The sequence below is a fragment of the Budorcas taxicolor genome, chromosome 5, assembly GCF_023091745.1.
Source record: "Budorcas taxicolor isolate Tak-1 chromosome 5, Takin1.1, whole genome shotgun sequence".
Taxonomy (NCBI): Eukaryota; Metazoa; Chordata; class Mammalia; order Artiodactyla; family Bovidae; genus Budorcas; species Budorcas taxicolor.
The window spans coordinates 78978597-78999368 of NC_068914.1; the positions used below are offsets into that span (position 1 = coordinate 78978597).

At 36.5% G+C, this 20772-nt stretch overlaps 1 protein-coding gene across 1 annotated transcript in view; it reads left to right on the plus strand.

The window, feature by feature from the left end:
• The window catches only part of SCAF11 (SR-related CTD associated factor 11), a 52436-nt gene extending 34507 nt beyond the window's left edge, over positions 1–17929 (plus strand). Inside the window, exons 6-14 of the mRNA XM_052639770.1 lie at positions 5997–6055; positions 6241–6350; positions 7275–7376; positions 9247–9353; positions 10007–12709; positions 13404–13747; positions 14883–15101; positions 15454–15573; positions 15829–17929. Coding sequence (XP_052495730.1) covers positions 5997–6055; positions 6241–6350; positions 7275–7376; positions 9247–9353; positions 10007–12709; positions 13404–13747; positions 14883–15101; positions 15454–15573; positions 15829–15975 — 3911 coding nt within the window. The 3' untranslated portion in view covers positions 15976–17929. The remainder of the gene's footprint in view (positions 1–5996; positions 6056–6240; positions 6351–7274; positions 7377–9246; positions 9354–10006; positions 12710–13403; positions 13748–14882; positions 15102–15453; positions 15574–15828) is intronic.
• The last annotated feature ends 2843 nt before the right edge of the window (positions 17930–20772 follow it).

Genomic DNA, 20772 nt, shown 5'->3' on the forward strand with positions numbered 1-20772 from the left:
CAAGTACTACTGGGCTGTAAGATCAAAGCCTTTTTTATACTGGTTTGTTTTGCAGAAAAAGATGTTGTCATTGAAACATCTTTTCAGATATACTAAATTAAAAAAAATAAGTTTCCAAGTAAGCGTAACACATTGAGCACTTGTTTAATTCTCTGATCCCTCTCAGAACCCTACAGAAAAGACCATAAAGGAATCAAAATAAAAATTTAAGCCACAAAACAGAAGGAAAAGACAGCTGATGACAAAGGTCCACAAAATAGAGGCTTGAAAATGGTTGTTTGAGGTGCATATTAATAGTAAACTGTCTTAGTAGAAAACTGAAACCCAGACTTCTCATGGAGAGTGACATTGAGAATCAAATCAGTTCACACACTGTAGAATCTTAGTCTTTGGTCTGGGGACCAATGTTATATCTGAAAGCAGGTGTATGGGGTGGTGCTGAAAACAAAATTGGTTAAAATTTTTAAAGGAGCAGTTTATCCTGCAGATTTTTGGCTGTATAGCGTAAGGGGAGTCTACCCAGGCAAACAGGAGGCTTACTCTTTAAATGAGTAATTAAATCAGATTAAACTCCAGCATGAATGAGGGTAGAGGAGACAACAGAGTGAAGAGAAGGAAATTGAAGCAAATGTTGAGGTCTTCACCTCCCTACCCATGATCATTTCCCAAAGCACTTGCAGTCTTGCTTGTTCCCAAAGTGGAAGATAGAAGGTATTGATATCTTCCAGAATACTGTCCCTGCTTTAAAAGACTTGGAGATATTGCCATTTGGAAATTTTTGAATGAAATAGCCAGGTCTCTCTGCTTTATCACCCTACAGTGAAACCCCCTGAAAAGCACTGACCACGTATCCACATTGTTCTCAGTCAGTATCTTAGTGCTCCACAAATAGTCAAGGACCACCAGAGGGTAAGGGAGCCTCCAGGTAATAGAGATGGATACATAGACAAAGAAAAGGAACCTGATGGAACAAAACCAGTGCTGGGAAACAGGGAGTTACTTGAAAATTAATATCCTCAGAGATAAGAGAAGGAATATTTCATTAATGAGGTAAGAAAATACTAAAAAAAGAAAAGTTTTGGAAATTAAGAATATTATGGCTGAAGTTTAAGAAGTTGAATCGAAGTGGAAGATGAGTTGTAAACAAGGAATGAACTACACTGATAGAATTCTAGACTCTGCATATATTTGAAGAGCTTCTAGAGAGGGAAAATAGACCATGTGTAAAAGAATGTTGCCAATAACAGATGAAGCAGTGGAGCACTACCTTGAAAATTCTGGGGAAAATAATTATTATCCTAGAAATTTGATAAACAACCAAACCATCAGTCAAGTGTTAGGGCAAAATAAATATGTTTTAAAATACATTAAGAGCTCAAAAATTCATTCTTAAACTTCCTTTCTCATTATACTGGAGGATATGTCTGTGTCACTTAATGAGAAAGTAAACAAAGGAACAATGTGAGACTCAGAAAAATGAGTTCCTAAAAGAAACAGAAAAGGAGGAAAAAAAACGATAAGAAAATGAGTTCTGTCCCAGGAAAAGGGGGAATTGTAAGAGAGGACAATCCCAGAATGACAGTTGAGCAGCAGCTTTTAGAGAGTTGCCAGTTCACATTGGAGCAGGGCAGAGGAAAAGTGTTTCCAAGAGAATGAGGAGCAAACCTGATGGATGGATTGATGTGTTTGAATGTATTAAGAGACCTATACTTGTGTTGTAGAGTTGGTTCAATTATTGACAGATAATACAACATAAAAACAAGATGACACCACCCTTATGGCAGAAAGTGAAGAAGAACCAAAGAGCCTCTTGATGAAAGTGAAAGAGGAGAGTGAAAAAGTTGGCTTAAAGCTCAACATTCAGAAAACTAACATCATGGCATCTGGTCCCATCACTTCGTGGCAAATAGATGTAGAAATAGTGGCTGACTGTATTTTTTTGGGCTCCAAAATCACTGCAGATGATGATTGCAGCCGCGAAATTGAAAGATGCTTACTCCTTGGAAGGAAAGTTATGACCAACCTAGACAGCATATTCAAAAGCAGAGACCTTGCCAAGAAAGGTCCATCTAGTCAAGGCTATGGTTTTTCCAGTAGTCATGTATGTATGTGAGAGTTGGGACTATAAAGAAAGCTGAATGGCAAAGAGTTGATACTTTTGAACTGTGATGTTGGAGAAGACTCTTGAGAGTCCCTTGAACTGCAAGGAGATCCAACCAGTCCATCCTAAAGGAGATCAGTCCTGGATGTTCATTGGAAGGACCGATGGTGAAGCTGAAACTCGAATACTTTGGCCACCTCATGTGAAGATCTGACTCATTTGAGAAGACCCTGATGCTGGGAAAGATTGAGGGCAGGAGGAGAAGGGGACGACAGAGGATGAGATGGTTGGATGGCATCATTGACTCAATGGACATGAGTTTGGGTAAACTCTGGGAGTTGGTGATGGACAGGGAGGCCTGGTGTGTTGCAGTCCATGGGGTTGCAAAAGTCGGACACTACTGAGCGACTGAACTGAACTGAACTGAAAACAAGAAAAAGCCATTGTTAACCATAGGAAAAGGAAGTAGTTGTACAAAAAAAGTAATTCAGTACATGGTCTTGCTGAGAATGTTTATATAGTTACGATAATGCAGCATTGCTTGCATCAAATGTGGATATATCAAAAAGAATATTTGGAGACTTCCCTGGTGACCCAGTGGTTAAGATTCTGTGCTTCCCCTGTTGGGGTCAGTTCCTTGTGTTGCACAGTGCAGCTGAAAAACATTTGTGGAGGAGCAGAAGTCTATCTTCTGGAGAAAAAAAAAAATTTTTTTTTAAGGAAAATATCTGAAACCAAAAATAACAAGATAGAGTAGTGTCTATATCTTTCTCAGTTGTGTCCAACTCTTCTGTGACCCTGAGGGCTATAGCCCTTAGGCTCTTCTGTCCATGGAGTTCACTTGGCAAGAATACTGGAGTGGGTAGCCATTCCCTTTTCCTGGTGATCTTCCCGACCCAGGGATTGAACCCTGGTCTCCCTGTTTATTGTCTCAGCCACCAGGAAAGTCCAGAGAAGTATGAACATGTGATGGGTGCTTTGGTGGAGCTGAATTAAGAATGAGAATTGCTGTAATGTTTTTAAAATAACTCCAGAAGTGCTGTTTGACTTCTTAAAGTACATATATGCATACTTTTATAAAAATGAAAAGATGTATCACTGTTGTCCGAAGGATAGATTAGTAAATGAACATGTGAAATGATCTCTAGGAAACCACAATTTAGACAAATCCACAATTGGAACTGCTCGATAATTACCTGTGAATTAGCCAGAAATATGTGAAATAGCTTTGGGACTAGATTTTCATACTTTAAATTGGCCAGAAAAGTAACAGTTCTTCCCATAGAGAGCATTTCATCTAGTGGTGGCTTCCCAACAGAGGCTTCCAAGTGAAGGAATGCTTTGTAAACTGTATGTACTCCTTCAGTATTGAGTGAACAAAACCTGATTGAGAACAACTCAGCACCCTTAGGGTTTAAAAACTACAGTGTACCTACAATGTAGCAAATCTCCATCTAGTTGAATGAAATTGTTACTTCTGAGATTCTGGTTGGGTACCTATCACATTTTTATTCCTGGCTTCTTTAATCATTAAAAAAAGATCAGTATCATCTTTTAAATGTATAATAAGGGGTAAGAAGATACATTCCTGGAACTCCATCAGCACTCCTCTCCCCAGTCAGGTCAGTTCAGTTGCTCAGTCATGTCCAACTCTTTGCGACCCCATGGACTGCAGCACGCCCGCTTCCCTGTCCATCACCAACTCCCGGAGTCCACCCAAACCCATGTCCATTGATTGGGTCGGTGATGCCATCCAACCATCTCATCCTCTATTGTCCCCTTCTCCTCCTGCCCTCAATCTTTCCCAACATCAGGGTCTTTTCAAATGAGTCAGCACTTTGCCTGAGGTGGCCAAAGTATCGGAGTTTCAGCTTTACCAGTCCTTCCAATGAACATCCAGGACTGATCTCCTTTAGGATGGACTGGTTGGATCTCCTTGCAGTCCAAGGGTCTCTCAAGAGTCTTCTCCAACACCACAGTTCAAAAACATCAATTCTTTGCCGCTCAGCTTTCTTTATAGTCCAACTCTCATATCCATACATGACCACTGGAAAAACCATAGCCTTGACTAGATGAACCTTTGTTGACAAAGTAATGTCTCTGCTTTTGAATATGCTATCTAGGTTGGTCATAACTTTCCTTCCAAGGAGTAAGCGTCTTTTAATTTCATGACTGCAGTCACCATCTGCAGTGATTTTGGAGCCCCCCAAAATAAATCTACCACTCTTTCCACTGTTTCTCCATCTATTTGCCATGAAGTGATGGGACTGGATGTCATGATCTTAGTTTTTTGAATGTTTAAGCTAACTTTTTAACTCTCCTCCTTCACTTTCATCAAGAGGCTAATCATCTTTGCTTTCTGCCATAAGGGTGGTGTCATCTGCATATCTGAGGTTGTTGATATTTCTCCCAGCAATCTTGATTCCAGCTTGTGCTTCTTCCAACCCAGCATTTCTCATGATACACTCTGCATATAAGTTAAATAAACAGTGACAATATACAGCCTTGACAAGTACTCCTTTTCCTATTTGGAACCAGTCTGTTGTTCCACGTCCAGTTCTTACTGTTGCTTCCTGACCTGCATATAGATTTCTCAAGAGGCAGGTCAGGTGGTCTGGTATTCTCATATCTTTCAGAATTTTCCACAGTTTATTGTGATCCACACAGTCAAAGGCTTTGGCATAGTCAATAAAGCAGAAATAGATGTTTTTCTGGAATTCTCTTGCTTTTTCGATGATCCAGAGGATGTTGGCAATATGAAAATGTCCTCTCCCCAGTATGAAATGTAATTTGTCACAGCTGTTCTGGGTGGGACATGTGTGATAGATGAGTAATAGCATGAAAGCAAACAACTGTTGTATAATAACTTAGAATTTAGTATGCTGTTAAGTAGAAAGTGGGCTATTACCAACTGGACTGACGAAAGACACCGAAAATACTTACGATCTCGCAGTAGCAGGAACTTGGCCTCCCAGTTGGGCTGATTTATTTTGAACAAAGTTAGATTGGCCTTTGTGAAGACAAGCTTGGCTGGAGATTGAAAGACCAGTTGTCATTTGTATTGTAGACTTTACCCAGAGTTCTGAGGAGAGAGCAATGGCAGCACCAGCAGCAGTTTATTGCAGACAAGTGTATTCATAGGTGGAGATGACTAATAAGACATGCTTTATGGTAAAGAAAAACCAAGAGCAGTAATCTTTAACAGTTTTTGTGGTTAGCAGGAGCTATTTTTCCTTTATCTTTCTTAACCTGGAAGAACGTATCCGTAGAAATGGACATGTAAAACCAAAAAATAAGTCATAAGCAATACAACCAAAAACGTTCCTATAGCAGAAAGCCGTTTTAATCAAGACTTCTACTTTTCCTAATTCCATACAATTTGAGGAGGATGGTGAGGGTACTTACTGAAGTTGGTGATTAAATGGTACTTTACTGTTGACAAGGGCTGATGGTTTCAGTTCCCCTGGTCAGCTCCTGCTTGAGGTGAGTTAATAGTACCTGTTGTTTAGGTTGTAACTGGAAAGGACATATTAAGTGTATTATTGATATTAAATAATTTGATTTCTTTTATACGCTTAATATTACAAGACACTTTTAAGTTTGCACATAGTGCCAGAACATATTGACTAAAGTTTCAGTACTTAATGCTCTAAGCATAGCAATTTTACATGCTTCACTAGTTTTCTGTATTGTGGCCTCTTATATTTTCCTTTTGTCTGTGGCTTACCAAGATAAAACTAGCATTTGGAAAAATTATATAAATGCAGGTACTATTATTTTAAATGCAATTTTTATACATATTTTAACCTTCTCTTGTCAATATGCCAGTATTAGTACTGGTTTAAGACCTTTTAAAATAAAAATTAAGGCAAGATCTTTTTGTGTCTTTGTACAGGAAACTCTAAATACAATGAAATGGGAGGAAAGAAAAATTCAATAATAAAGACAAACAAGGTTTGTTGAAATAAAGAAAAAAATATTTTTCTTAGATAATAACAACATATGGTTTTTCAGTACATAACTCTGGTGCCTCAGGTACATCAAAATATTTAAATGTAACTGTCCTACCTATTATGGAAGGGTTTTTGTTTTTTTGTTTTTTTTTTTGCTGTTTCACCAACCTCATTTTACTTTTCTAGCCTCGAAGATCAAATCCATATACAAATCAGTGCTTCAGAAAGTTTTTCTCCAATGTCTTTTCTTCTAGTAGTCACACTGGAGAATCTTCTTTTGCCTGTACAGCTTACTGGTTAGTATTTTTTACTTTTAATTGATGCTTTTTTTAATATTTGATGTTTTATTTATTGCAGTTAACTTCTGGTAGAAATTTAAACTTGGCCCAACAACGTTATGAAAGCCCATGTTGTTTTTTGTTATTGTTTCTTTTGGCAAATAAAGAGAACCTTATTTTGTGACCGTGTATTTTTCAGTGACTGCTAGTGGACTTCCCTTTTCCTTAATAATAAATTAAGTTGTACACAGATTTTTATATGATAGAGCCGTAGGCTAGTTGTTAAGCTGTTAAATTATGGGGTACCCTTTCAGAGTAGACCCAGTCATTTTTTAATCCATTGTGACTGTATGATAGATGCTGTGTAGATATTTGTGGAATTTGAAGATTAAGTTGAGGTTTAAAAATAATGGACCTGGTTGAATAAACAAGACAGATGAAGACTGTGATTTAACTTTAAAGATTGGCAAGGTACCAAAGAAAACAATTACATTTGAGTGCCTTTTAAAAAACTGAACTCTGCCTATTTTGGGTTATAAAAATAACCATGCCTCCTTTATTTTCTTCCTTTGTTTTATGCGTAGTTTCAGATGGCAAACTATTGCACTTAAAATTTCGGCTAAAAACTGCTCTTTGCAGCTTCGGTTCATGGGAAAGAAATAGTGTTGCTTCTTTTTTTCAGTAGTAATAATATTAGTCTGAATTGACTTTTTAAAAGTGGCCACAAGTCAGATTAGTTCCATTTTTATTTGTAATATAATAAAAATTTAAGTTACTTTAGGAATGGGTCCATTTTGAAAAGTGTTGATAGAAAAAGTTTTTTTTTTTAATGTGACTTATAATGCTGGATATGAAATTTTCTGTTGTTTATGATATAACCCAATTGTTATTCTGGACTTAAAATTTTGGAATTCTGATGAGGATCTAAAATTTATCTTTTAGTACAGAATTTATAGAAGTCAATGAGATCAGTGCTTTGATTAGGCAGAAGAGACAGGAACTGGAATTATCATGGTTTCCTGATACATTACCTGGAATTGGAAGGTAAAAAAAATTGTTTACTAAAATGTTTAAATGCTAATGTGTGCATAAGATAATAATATCTTATATACAGAGATCGTCAATAGTTTTGTTTCTAAGAAAGTTTTGTTTAATTAAACCTTGGTGTTTCCGATGCCTAATGAAAGGTCTCTATTTAAGGAACCCCTTGAAAAATAAAGAATATTGTATTTATTTGTTTAATAAATGTAAAAATTTGATTTCTTTAATGGGGAGAACACCTAAGTGATAAGGTTCATTATTAGTAATAGCGTTCAGATCTTTCATCCTTCTGTTATCTTTTCCTCCATTCCAGTCTTCCCTATGTGCTGTTGGCTGAAGCATTGCTTTGTCACGACACTTCCATCTCCGAAATGTTATTCTAAACAACCGCTTGATCAAGTCCCTACTTTGCCCTGGCATTCATGACTCTCTGTATAGCCTAGCCTTTTCTCTCTTAGTGTAAGCCCTGAAACTATTAGCACATTGCTAGCTAGGTACATGATATGTACTTAAATCAAGCTCCTATGTAAAGATTAAGTTCCTTGCTAGAGTTTTATATTCATTCCTATAACTATAACTTTTATATGTCACTGTAATGGAATTCTGCATAGGGCCTTCATCCTCTAGGAGTAACAGTGGAATATAAATAAGTAAAATTAGACAAAGTCCAGATCTGTAAAATATGAAATTTTCCCTTAGAGCTGTATATTTTTGTGTATGTGCAAGTTGCACATTGTTTTTCAAGCTTCTTTTGTCCTCCAGAATCTCACCTTAGACTGGATGAAATAGTCTTTTGTTAGGAGACCTGACTGAACAAATATGGGAAGAGTAGGAAGAAGCTGAGAGTGGATTTGGTGTGACTACAGTAACTGGGGTCTTAGCATGTCCATAGGGATCCTGGGAACTTTGAAGAGCCATCGTCCTCAGATCGAGGAATTTTAGCATATAACATAGCAATAGAAATCAGTTGCAGTTCTTTTTTCCTTCTTAAAAATGTATTTTGATATTTTTGGCCTTGATATATGCCATAAAAATATAAAGAAATCTCACAAAAAATTCAAAATTCAAGTGATAGCTTTCCTTTCAGTTTTTGTTACGTTTTTATTTATTTATGGACTGATTCCCCTTTGACCTTGCTAATTTCTTTAAAACTTGATCTGATTAACTCAACTAAATTATCTGTTTGGTTGCCTGGAAATAGGATGGGGAACAAGGGTCAGGAAGTGCTTTCTGGGATGGTGGAAGTGTTCTATTTCTTATTTGGGGTAGTGGTTATACAGGTATATGGATGCATTGGTCAGAAGTCATCACACTATGCTCTTAAAATCTGTATATTTCATCTGTGTATTTTATTTATCTACATTTTATTATCCAAGTTGGTTATTTTTAAAGTAGTGAAAAAAAGTTAAAATTCTTGACAAAATAATTGCATTAACTTATTTAAATGAGAGTCAGCTACTTATATATTAAGTTGCCCTTGATAGTACTTTACTATTAATTTATTGAAAAAGCATGCTTTTAGAAGGTTTTTTATATATTTTTTTGTAGTCAGTTGGTAGCCATCTTGGTTACTATGAGAAACCTTAAATTTACATTTTTAGCTGTTTGGCAAAAAATAATTTAAGCACCTATATTTTAATATTGCTAGCTTATTTCGGAGAAGGAAATGGCAACCCACTCCAGTATTCTTGCCTGGAGAATCCCAGGGATGGGGAGCCTGGCGGGCTGCCGTCTATGGGGTCACACAGAGTCAGACACCACTGAAGTGACTTAGCAGCAGCAGCAGCAGCAGCTTATTTGGAAAATTAATACTTTTAAATTGCTGGTTTTATTATTTAAACAAAAATGTCTTTATTTTGTTTTAAAATTTCAGAATTAGTTTTATACCCTGGAGTATTGACATAGAAGTCCCTCCTCTCATCTCTTCTGTGTTGCCAAGGACTATTCTTCCAACAAGTACCATATCTTTAGAAAATTTTGGTAAAGTTTCTGAATTTCTTTCTAGTTAAAAAAATTACTAAGCCTCTTTCAATCTCATGAAAAGTATAAGTGTTGATAACTTAGAAATGCTGTAAAACAAGGTATAGATAATGAGTCCTAGATATTTCTATAAATATTTGTACAGTGACTTGACTTTAAAATTGTTGCAACTAGAAAATCCTTTTACTTTAAGAAATTACAACTTCATGTCTTTGAGGAACTAATTAGAAGTTTCCTTTCTGTTTAAGGGTTCAGTGTTCAAACCACTGAGTTTTAGAAGTAATACTTCCTATGAATTGTGAACAAATAGTTCTAGTCTTTACTATTTGTGGATAGCTGTTGTGTCCTGCTTTTGCCTAGGTAATAGTGATTCATAGTGCAAATGGCAATTAACAGACCAAATATTTTCTTTTGTTTTTTTCACTAGAGAATTGCCCACATGGACTCAAATCTTGGGATAACTCATTTCAGTAGCTTTCAAAAATTGGTATTACTCAGATGTTAATAGCTATGCATTTATTAATAATTTGATTCACAAGTATATTTTGTTTCACTCTGTTATAGATGTCTATTTTATGCTAAAATAAGCTGAAGCCAAATTCTTATCACTTGATGAATCATACACTTATTTTTTCCTTTTTGTATACTGTTAGGTACTTCTTGCAAAGGCTATGCATTAGCACATACTCAAGAAGGGGAAGAGAAGAAGCAAACTTCTGGTACCTCAAACACCAGAGGATCAAGACGAAAACCTGCAGCTACAACTCCTACAAGAAGATCTACACGTAACACAAGAGCTGAACCAGTCAGTCAGTCTCAGAGATCCCCAGTATCAAATATTTCTGGGTGTGATGCCCCAGATAACAATAATCCATCTGTAAGTGTTTCCTCTTCAGGTGAGTCAGAGAAGCAAACAAGGCAGGCCCCAAAACGGAAGTCTGTAAGAAGAGGAAGAAAACTACCTTTACTGAAAAAGAAACTTCGAAGCTCTGTGCCTCCCCCTGAAAAATCATCTTCCAGTGATTCAGTTGATGAAGAAGTAGCAGAATCTGACATACCACCTGAGTTAGAGAAAGAACACCAATCAGATGTAGAAAGTATTAACACTGTGCAGATAAATGTAGAGAGTGAGTCTGCTAATGGCTTAAGAAGTTGCAGTGAGCCATTAAAAGAGAGTGAAGAATGTGCTGAGACCCATGATACAGAGGAAGGAGTAGAAACTTTACATTCTGAGTCTGATACCCAAGATCCTCCTGTGTTATTTGGAGGGGAGGAGGAAGTTCAAAAAGTTGAGAATACAGGTATAGAAGCTAATGTTTTATGTCTGGAAAGTGAGATTTCTGTAAGCACTTCCAAAAAAGGAAGTGATCCATTGGAAAATCAAGACCCAATAGCTGAACCTTCAGAATCAGAAATAAAAGCAGATATATGTATAGATCATGCTCCAAATGATTCTCTTACATGTTCAGGATCTGAAATGGAAGTATACCAACCTGCATCAAGCTTAGGTGAGTTACCTGAGAATGCAGAGTCGATAGTTAATGAAAAAAAAGTTATGGAGAGTCCTATAGTAAAAATTATTGATCATGGAGATTCTACAGTAAAAACAGAACAGCTTATTGACAGTCCCAAATTAGAATCTTCTGAAGGTGGAGTTACACAAGCAGTGGACAGAAAATCTATTGAGAGTTCAGAGGTTCATTTGCTTGGGCATGTTGAAAATGAAGATGCAGAAATAATTGCAACATGTGATACTTCAGGGAATGAAACTCTCAATAGTATTCAAGACTCTGAAAATAGTTTATTAAAAAAAAGTCTTAACACCAAATTGGGCAAATCTTTAGAAGAAAAGACTGAATCTTTGGTTGAACATCCCACATCTACAGAATTGTCTAAAACTCATGTTGCACTGATTCAGAAGCATTTTAGTGAGGACAATAATGAAATGATACCTATGGAATGTGATTCATTTTGCAGTGACCGAAATGAATCTGAAATCGAACCATCTGTAAATGCTGATGCTAAACCATCTGTAAATGCTGATGAAAATTCTGTGGAGCACAGTTCCCAAAAGAATATGTCATCTTCTGATCCTGCAAATGAAAAGGTTGAAACTGTATCTCAACCATCTGAAAACCCAGTAGATGTGACAGATAAAGCCAAAAAGCCTCGTATACGAAGATCTAGATTTCACTCTCCGTCTACAACTTGGTCTCCCAACAAAGACACTGCCCGAGAAAAGAAGCGGTCTCAGTCTCCATCTCCCAAAAGAGAAACTGGAAAAGACAGCAGGAAGTCTCGATCACCGTCTCCTAAGAAAGAATCTGTTAGAGGACGGAGAAAATCTCGTTCTCAGTCCCCCAAAAAGGATAGTGCAAGAGAAAGGAGGAGATCTCAGTCTCGGTCTCCAAAAAGAGATAGTGCCAAGGAAGGCAAAAGATCTGAGTCACTCTCCCCAAAAAGAGAGAACAGAAGATCTCAGTCCAGAGTAAAAGATTCCTCCCCAAGAGAAAAATCCAGGTCCCGGAGCAGAGAAAGAGAGAGTGATAGAGATGGGTTGAGGAGAGACCGAGATAGAGAAAGGAGAATGAGAAGGTGGTCTCGATCCAGATCACGGTCGAGGTCACCATCAAGATCTAGAACAAAAAGTAAGGGTTCATCATTTGGTAGAAATGACAGGGACAGTTACTCTCCTCGATGGAAAGAGAGATGGGCAAACGATGGTTGGAGATGTCCACGAGGGAATGATCGATACAGAAAGAGTGACTCAGAGAAACAGAATGAAAATACAAGAAAAGAAAAAAATGACATCAGTCCAGATGCTGATGATTCAAATTCTGCTGACAAACAGAGAAATGACTGTCCCACTTGGGTAACAGAAAAAATAAATTCTGGGCCTGATCCGAGGACCAGAAATCCAGAAAAGTTAAAAGATTCTCATTGGGAAGAAAATAGAAATGAGAATTCAGGGAATTCTTGGAATAAAAACTTTAGTTCGGCTTGGATGTCTAACCGTGGTAGAGGTAACCGTGGTAGAGGTAACCATAGAGGTGGTTTTGCCTATACAGATCAAAATGAAAACAGGTGGCAAAACCGAAAACCCCTCTCAGGGAATTCAAACAGTTCAGGGAATGAGACTTTCAAGTTTGTGGAGCAGCAGCCCTATAAACGAAAAAGTGAGCAAGAGTTCTCCTTTGATACACCAGCCGACAGGTCAGGGTGGACATCCGCATCGAGTTGGGCTGTGAGAAAGACCCTGCCAGCAGATGTACAGAACTACTACTCGAGACGAGGCAGGAGTTCTTCAGGCCCACAGTCTGGGTGGATGAGACAAGACGAGGAGGCGGCTGAACAGGGTAACATGCTTATTTACAAACACTTGTATTTGAAGAGAGAGATTATAAATTTAATACCTTATTTGTATGGATTGAAGTGATCTCTGTTTTTAGTTTTATGTTAAATTGAACCTCATTTTATGTAATAAACACTCAGTATATTTTTTTTCACCCCATGCCTGCCCCCAACCTTGCCAAAGACCTAAATGTTTTATGTATAATTTGCTACAGAGGGATTTGAAATAATTGTATGCAGGATTTAAATTCTATTTCATTTATATTGGATGTGTGCACTTGAATTTTTTTGATCGTTGTTTAATAAGTCACTCAGCTAAAAAAGATGTATTGTTCCTTGACTTTTCTTAAGAACATTGACTTGACTTCGCGAGAAAAGAGCTGTTGAAGATTTTTAAAAGTGATTAACCTTCTAAGTTAGTAATGAAATTTTATGATTATTTTATTAGTAAGCTTCTTGAGCTGCTGATTCTTTGCTAGTGTTGTCCAGTGTTATTGTGTGAAGTTATTCTAATTTTGGTTGAATATTAATTTCAGTTAGAAAATCATCGTACATTATTTAGGAATGACAGGATTAAACTGAATAATTGGATAGGTTTAGGTTAATTGGTATTTAGTTTTACAGTAACCAGTGGCTCTTTGTTTCTCTAAGGAAATTTGTAACATGAATTTTTTTCATAAGTCTTTTTTCTTTTGATAGAGTCTAATCTGAAAGACCAAGCAAACCAACAGGGTGATGGTTCTCAGCTACCTATAACTATGATGCAGCCGCAAGTGAGTGCAGTGCAGCAGCACATGAGTGCACACCAGCCTGTGAATATGTTTCCATATCCAGTGGGTGTTCCTGCTCCTTTGATGAACATCCAGCGCAGTCCTTTCAACATTCATCCTCAGCTGCCCTTGCATCTGCACACAGGAGTACCTCTCATGCAGGTGGCGGCTCCTAGCGGTGTATCTCAGGGACTACCGCCACCACCGCCCCCTCCCCCACCATCCCAGCAAGTCAGCTACATTGCTTCACAGCCAGACGGAAAGCAGTTGCAGGTATGTTTTCAGCCACTCTAAGTGTAGTCAACATTCGCCATGGTAAACATTTGGCTGTTAGGGATCGGTGTTCAAGAAAGGGCTTCTTGCTGAATATCCATATACAGTGGCTTTTTTGATTAGACTTAGAAATGGCAACTCACTCCAGTATTTTTGCCTGGAGAATCCCATGGACGGAGGAGCCTGGTGGGCTACAGTCCATGGGGTTGCAAAGAGTCAGACACGACTGAGTGACTTCACTTCACTTCACTTCATGGTAAATCTTTATAACCCCTCTTTCACTGTCCTTCCCCAAACCTCCCAGTCCCAAATAAGAAAATGAATACATGTTATCAAATCTAAGCTACATATATGCTGGTGCTGATATCCGAACAAGTTTTTTGGTAAGTTCAAGAAAACCAAATTATGAGGCAAACTAGAATCATGTGATGGATACTTGAAAAAATTTCCCTTTTTTATTGGACTTTTAGGGGCTGGGAACTTGTTGTGATTGGATACTGTGATAAAGCTTGTACTGTCTTGTTCAGACTGACACCAGATAAAGTTGTTCATTGTGCATTACCGTATGTGTTTCATTTTCATGAATTTATCATGCTAAAAAAAGAAAGAAGTGCCTCTTGGGCATATAGTAAATTTGAATAACAAGTTGTAATGGTTGTGTTGCCTTATTATTCCATGTCTATATCTCAGAAATTCTAGATTCCTGGCAGCAGGATACAGTTGGAAGAGCCAGAAAGTGGGAATTTGGGATCTTATGTCTTTTTCCGCTATCAACTCACGCAAGCCATTTGACTTCACTGTCTTATTTTCCTCTATCTTTAAAGTGGGGTACCTACCTTAAAGTTACTTATAGGAAAGATATTGTCATTAATGCTGCTTTTCTCCTTCTTGTTGGTTTTAGTGTTACTGTCAGAACATTATAATATATATATTAAAAGTCATCATGACATTCTATTTAAGAATGTCGCTCATTTTTCTTCACAGTCCTTTAGATAAAAATTACCTGAAATAGACATTTCTCCTAAGTACTTAAGTATTAAATTGCCTTGATTTTTTTCTTAATGTCTAATAGGTAACTAAACATCTTTTATTGAGTACAGATAATTGATTAACTGACGATACCTCTTTAAAACAGGGTATTCCTAGTGCTTCTCATGTAAGTAATAACATGAGCACACCAGTCTTGCCGGCTCCGACAGCAGCCCCAGGAAACATGGGAACAGTTCAGGGGCCAAGTTCTGGTAACACTGCATCATCAAGTCACAGCAAAGCTTCTAATGCTCCTGTAAAATTGGCAGAAAGCAAAGTAAGTGTTACAGTGGAAGCCAGCGCAGATAGCTCGAAGACAGACAAGGCAAGTTCAAAGTTGAGAGCAACCTACATAATTCTGCATATGATTATGATAAAAATAACAGTTTTCTGTTGTATAAGTGGTAAAGGGAATTTATTGTTGATAGTCTTAAATTCCAATTTAAAGAATTCTGTCTACATGTGTTGGTGCCCATTGAATTACTGGTTGTATTTCTTGTTTATTTTTAGAAATGTTCGATTGGTGTTAGTAAATAAATATTTTATATCTATGATGCTAATATTGGAACAGTTCCTTGTAATGTAAATGGGCAATGTTTTCAATTTTATATTTTTAAATAATTTTTTTGAAAGTTTGAGATTGGGCAAGTAATAATTACACATTTTCCTCTCATCAGAAACTGCAAATTCAAGAAAAAGCAGCACAGGAGGTAAAACTGGCCATTAAGCCATTTTATCAAAATAAAGACATCACCAAGGAGGAGTATAAAGAGATTGTGCGAAAAGCGGTAGATAAAGTAAGTTACAATTTTAGTGGAGTTATGTACATATTGTTTTCAACATCCCTATTTTAATAAAGGAATGCTTAATTAAATCTAACTAAAATAGAGGTAGCTTCTGCTAATCAGCTTTTTTCTCTTTGGAGAAAATGAAACATATACCTTCTAGGTGATACAAAACACGTGAAAATGTCTGATTATGGCTCTGGGGTATTTGTTTTTCAAAGAACTTTCCCTTTAAATATGAAAAAAATTCCTTCTTCTTTTTTACAGGTGTGTCATAGTAAGAGTGGAGAAGTAAATTCTACTAAAGTGGCAAATCTGGTTAAAGCCTATGTAGACAAATACAAATATTCACGGAAGGGAAGCCAAAAGAAAACTCTGGAAGAACCTATGTCTGCTGATAAAAACATGTGCTGAAGTGGGAGCGTTAGAAAGGACACTGACGAGATATCTGCAAAGTGCAATTTCAACATGTACCTTTAACCGAGAATCATACATAACTGTGATTGAAATTTGGTTTTGATAAAATTATCTTTTTTAATGTAGGATATAATGTTTTGTTCTAAATAAATATAGTTCTGCACCGCAATATCTATATCTTTCCTCCATCCCTCCCCCAAATAAAATTCAAGGGAAAGTAAAGGGTTTAAAAGAATGTGCATTTTTACTAGGACTGTGTTATACTGTGGATACTGGAAGATGTACAGGTTTTTGAACAACGGAGTGCATAAATTAGAAACTTCAGAGTGCGCTGGTTTTGGAAGAGATATGTATAATACATCTATTCTGTTGGGCTAAAAATAAAAAATGGTCTTATGATTTTTCTCTCTAATTATAGAAAGATAATGTATTACCATGAAGAATATTTCTAATAAGAGAACATACCAATTGCAGGGTTCTTAATATGTATTTTTAAAGCACACATCTGAATAAATTGCTTAGGTAGAAGATACTATCACAAGTAAAATTCAGTGTTCAAAACTTTAGAACACTGTTCACCTATTGTGTCACCAAATAAACGTTACGCTGCTTGTTTTTCTTTTGTGCCTTCTTTTCCCCAGTTGAGATGAAGCAGTTTGATTTGCTAGATTTACAGCTTTGGCAGTCTCAGCTCTGTTGAATTTAGAAGACCTGTTTGGAAAAAGTGTTGACTTTGTAAAAATTATGTTCTTCCATAATATCTTCTGCTCATCAGAAATGGTAAACTGTTTGTGCCAACTGGAGAATTGCTTTTAAGTCGTGACCCCCTTGCTTGGGTCTAAGGTAAAATCATGATATTCACTTCAGGGGCTTTCACGTTGTTGCTCATCTGTTAGTCACTAATGAAATTCTTCTTACACTTGGGCAAATCTCCAAATGCTTTACAGTGAATAAAGTGTTAATTTGGTAACCATGTTACAAAATTCTAGACATTAAAACCTGTGTTTTGGAAAAAGGAGAGGAATTAAATAATGGAGTGTTGGTAAGGCTTTCAAGGGCTAGAGATTGAGGTGTTTTTTTTTAAGTACTATAATATGTTCATTTTTATTAAAAGTAAGTTTAAAATGTTCTAGCCTTATTTTATTTGGCATCTTGGAAGAAAAAGTGGATTAACTCCATGATAAACTGTTTCATTCCAGTAACAATTTTCAATAGATACCAAATAACTGGAAAGCACTTTGGATCAAATGTTAATGGCGTAGAATAGATATATGCCTCAGTGAGACAGGCTGACCCTTATGCTAGCTACATAGCGAAAGCAATACTCCAGGACTGTGCTTTTCTGAAGTAAAGATCTTCTCTTTCTCAGTTTCATGTGTATAATACTTTCCAGGTGCTAGCTTTGATAGGCAAGCTTTGAAATGTTGGCCCCAGTACTGATTGTGCTACTTCGTAATCTTTATTTGATTATGAGTATAATCCCCCAAAGTGTTAGAAATATTTCCAAGCAGTTTCCGATCTTTATTGTGCATTTCTGGGCGTTTGTAATATGGTATTCTACTGATTTATATATATTTTTAATTAAAGTTTATGTTAAGATTATGATGGGGCAAGAGTTTTGAAAGTATATTTCTTCTAATAAAATATTAAGACAGTGTTTCAATTACCAACACACACCTCCTCATTTGTTTTGGTTTTGGACTCTAAAGTTTTAGAACTTTATGTTTCTAAAAAACAGTTCTGTGAACTTTCGATTTTGGATTAAAGCTAGTTCACAATTAGAAAATTTCGTAGTAAATTGCCTAAGTTGATTAATCACACAACATATTTTTCCTGTGTCTTCTTTCAGTAACATTTGGGAGTTGGGTGACAAGTTTAAAATTTGCTTTATACCGTTTAGCTTGTGCAAACGTGTTTAAAGTTTTGAAAAAAATAAATGATGTGGTCAAGAGTTAAAGTCTCCTATCTTTGGTAGCAGTACCATGAGTTAATTGAATTCTCAATACACATTTTTTGAATAACAGGTATGTACTCTGGTTGGGGTACTGGTTAGAAGGCACTTGAAATAAGAATATTATTGGACTAGAATCAACTCTGAAATATTTAAGAATGTATTAGAAAGTGCATGCTTTATGTTAAAAAGAATACATTGCTTTTTAACATTCCCCATTCTTTCCATCAGCAATTTACATTAAGTTGCATGTGTACAAACTTAAAAACATTTTGTGGGGTTGCAGATTTCTCGTTATATATGAAAATTCAGTATTAACTTGATCTTTGAAACCTTGGTCCCTCTAACTTACTAGTCACATTGACTGATGTTTTAGGCGATAGTGATGCCTAGAATTTTGAGACTAAAATTAGTTACTTGTTATTTTAACATTCCAAAAATTTGGATTGTTTTCCCTCTGATAATGACAGTTTTTCCATTATCTTCCTTTAAATGGCCACAGTATGTACTGCGTAAATGTTCCATCCAAGAGATGTGGCTTCAGAAGCACACTGGTTGCTCCATGGTCCCTGAGACAATGTAGTATGAGGATGGAGTGCTGTCTACTGAAACAATACTCTTTAAACAGATATGTAGTATGTAATATTTTCTAATAAATTCTTTTGATAAACACAGTAGTGTCTTCAATGTTTTATTAAGATTCCTGGGAATTGATGGCTTTCACCTCATTTTAACTTTTCAGACGGATTGCAGTATTTCTTGAATTTGTACCAAAGTAGCTGGACTAGCATCATAGTTACATAAATGTCCAGGTTGTAAAGAAAGCTTGAGGTTAGCTATAAGCATGTATTACATAATCATTGTAGGAAATTAGAAATGCTTTTATTAGATTAAAAAACTAAAGAGCGGAAAAGTAAGAAAAAGGTAACAACTATTAACACTGATCAAATTGCACATAACTAGGCTGTAACATCCTTTTCACTTGATGTATTGAGAATTTTCCATTTTAATAATTGTGCAGCATGGTTTTTAACAGCCATATAGTATCACTTACACAGATACACCATTACTGGAACTAGTCCTCCAATATTGGGTGCTAAGCTGTTTTTACTAAATAATGAAATTAGTAAGATATAAGTTGTACTGATATAAATGATGTAAGCCTCCTTATACACAGATCATACCCATTTCAGATTATTTTCTGTGGATTGATTCCTAGAAGAGTTATTTCCCTGTAAAAAATGTTAAGATGTAATTATATACACAAAGTATAATTTCTTAAGTTACATTTAGTTTAAAATCCATTGTTTTCCTAAGTTGATTGTTCTCTGCAGAAAGAATCATCAGAAAGTTATTTTTCCCAAATTCTTCAAAACAATTATAAGAACACTTTTTAAGGCTCTAGGAAAATAGGTTTCACAAGTCTTTTCCCCTAGCACATGAATAATAGTCTGTAAACTGTTATGTATTTCTGTGCCCCTTAATAAATTGAAGATATATTCTGATGTCCATATTCTAGGGCTATGTTGTGTTCCACTGTTGGTGGACATCTTAAATTATGTTTTGAAGTTTTATTAAAAGTGTTTTAATGAACACTGGCTTATCTCTGAATCTCTGTGTTACAAGGTTGCATTGAATCTCAAGATACACATTTTTAATTTGGATATGTGGTGCCACGTTGTTCTCTTGAGTGTACTAGGTCATAGTCCCTCCACTGAGCTTCTCGTTTACTTTTGGTTTCTACTTTGATACTGTGATAGCATGTGAGATTGCTCTTGTTTTTAGGGTCTTAACATTCATTAAACTGCACACCTACTAATTACTGGATCCTTCACATATTACCAGGTTTAATCATAACCACAGTTTTCTAAAGGATTAGTACAATAATGACATATTGAACGTGTGCTGTGACAGTCACCTTCTCAGACATTTGTTATTGAGTCTATGGATGATGAGAAAATTGAGATGCATAAAGAATTAACTGAGTCACTGAGTTACACAGATACTTAAGGGCCAGGTTCAGACCTAGAATTGATAGGCACCAAAGTCAGTGCTTGACCAACTGTGGAACTCACAGATGTAAACCAACATCACACGTGGGAGTAATGCCTGAAATAAGTACAGCGGGAGCACAGACAGGACAGCTGATTTTAAGGGGAGGTGGTGTGAGCAAGTGTGATTAAAAGAGTGATTGCCTTTAAAATCAGGAAAGTGGTCACAAATGTAGGAGAGGGAGGAGGTTGTGACTGAGCTAGGACAGCCCTGGGGAGGAGGGGGACTACCAAGGTCTACCTGATTTGGGTGGCAGTTACATAATGCTTGATTCTTCAAGAGCTTGGTTGTATGTGGTGGTATACTTCACAATTTTTTTGAAGGCCAGCAGTTTATAGCCATTGTTTAGATTTTTGATAGATCACCTTTTTCATCACTTTAGTTCTTTCAGTCGAGTTTCAGTGGGGAAAAGAAGTCTATGAATTCAGGGAGAAAAATATCCCCACTGAAAGAGTAATTATGCATCACAAAGTGTGCTTCTGTTTGGAGCCAGAAATAACAAGAAATGTGGAAGAGTGAGCTTACTGTGTGCAACACTTAAACTGTGCTTTCCATATTAGACGGTGGCAGCTTTCAGCTCTGTTTTCACTGTTACTATTTTAGCAAACCATGCCAATTTACAAAGCACAACTCAGAAAGTTGCCTGTTTCCAGGCAACAGCTCTGCAAGGGTGAATTTGTTTAAAGGGTCAACCTGGAAATTAGGCTAGTGTTATCTTTCACAGTCTAGCTGTAAACGGCATAATATCTAATTCAAGTCAATGAATCCTAAGAAGCAAAGGCTAAACGGCT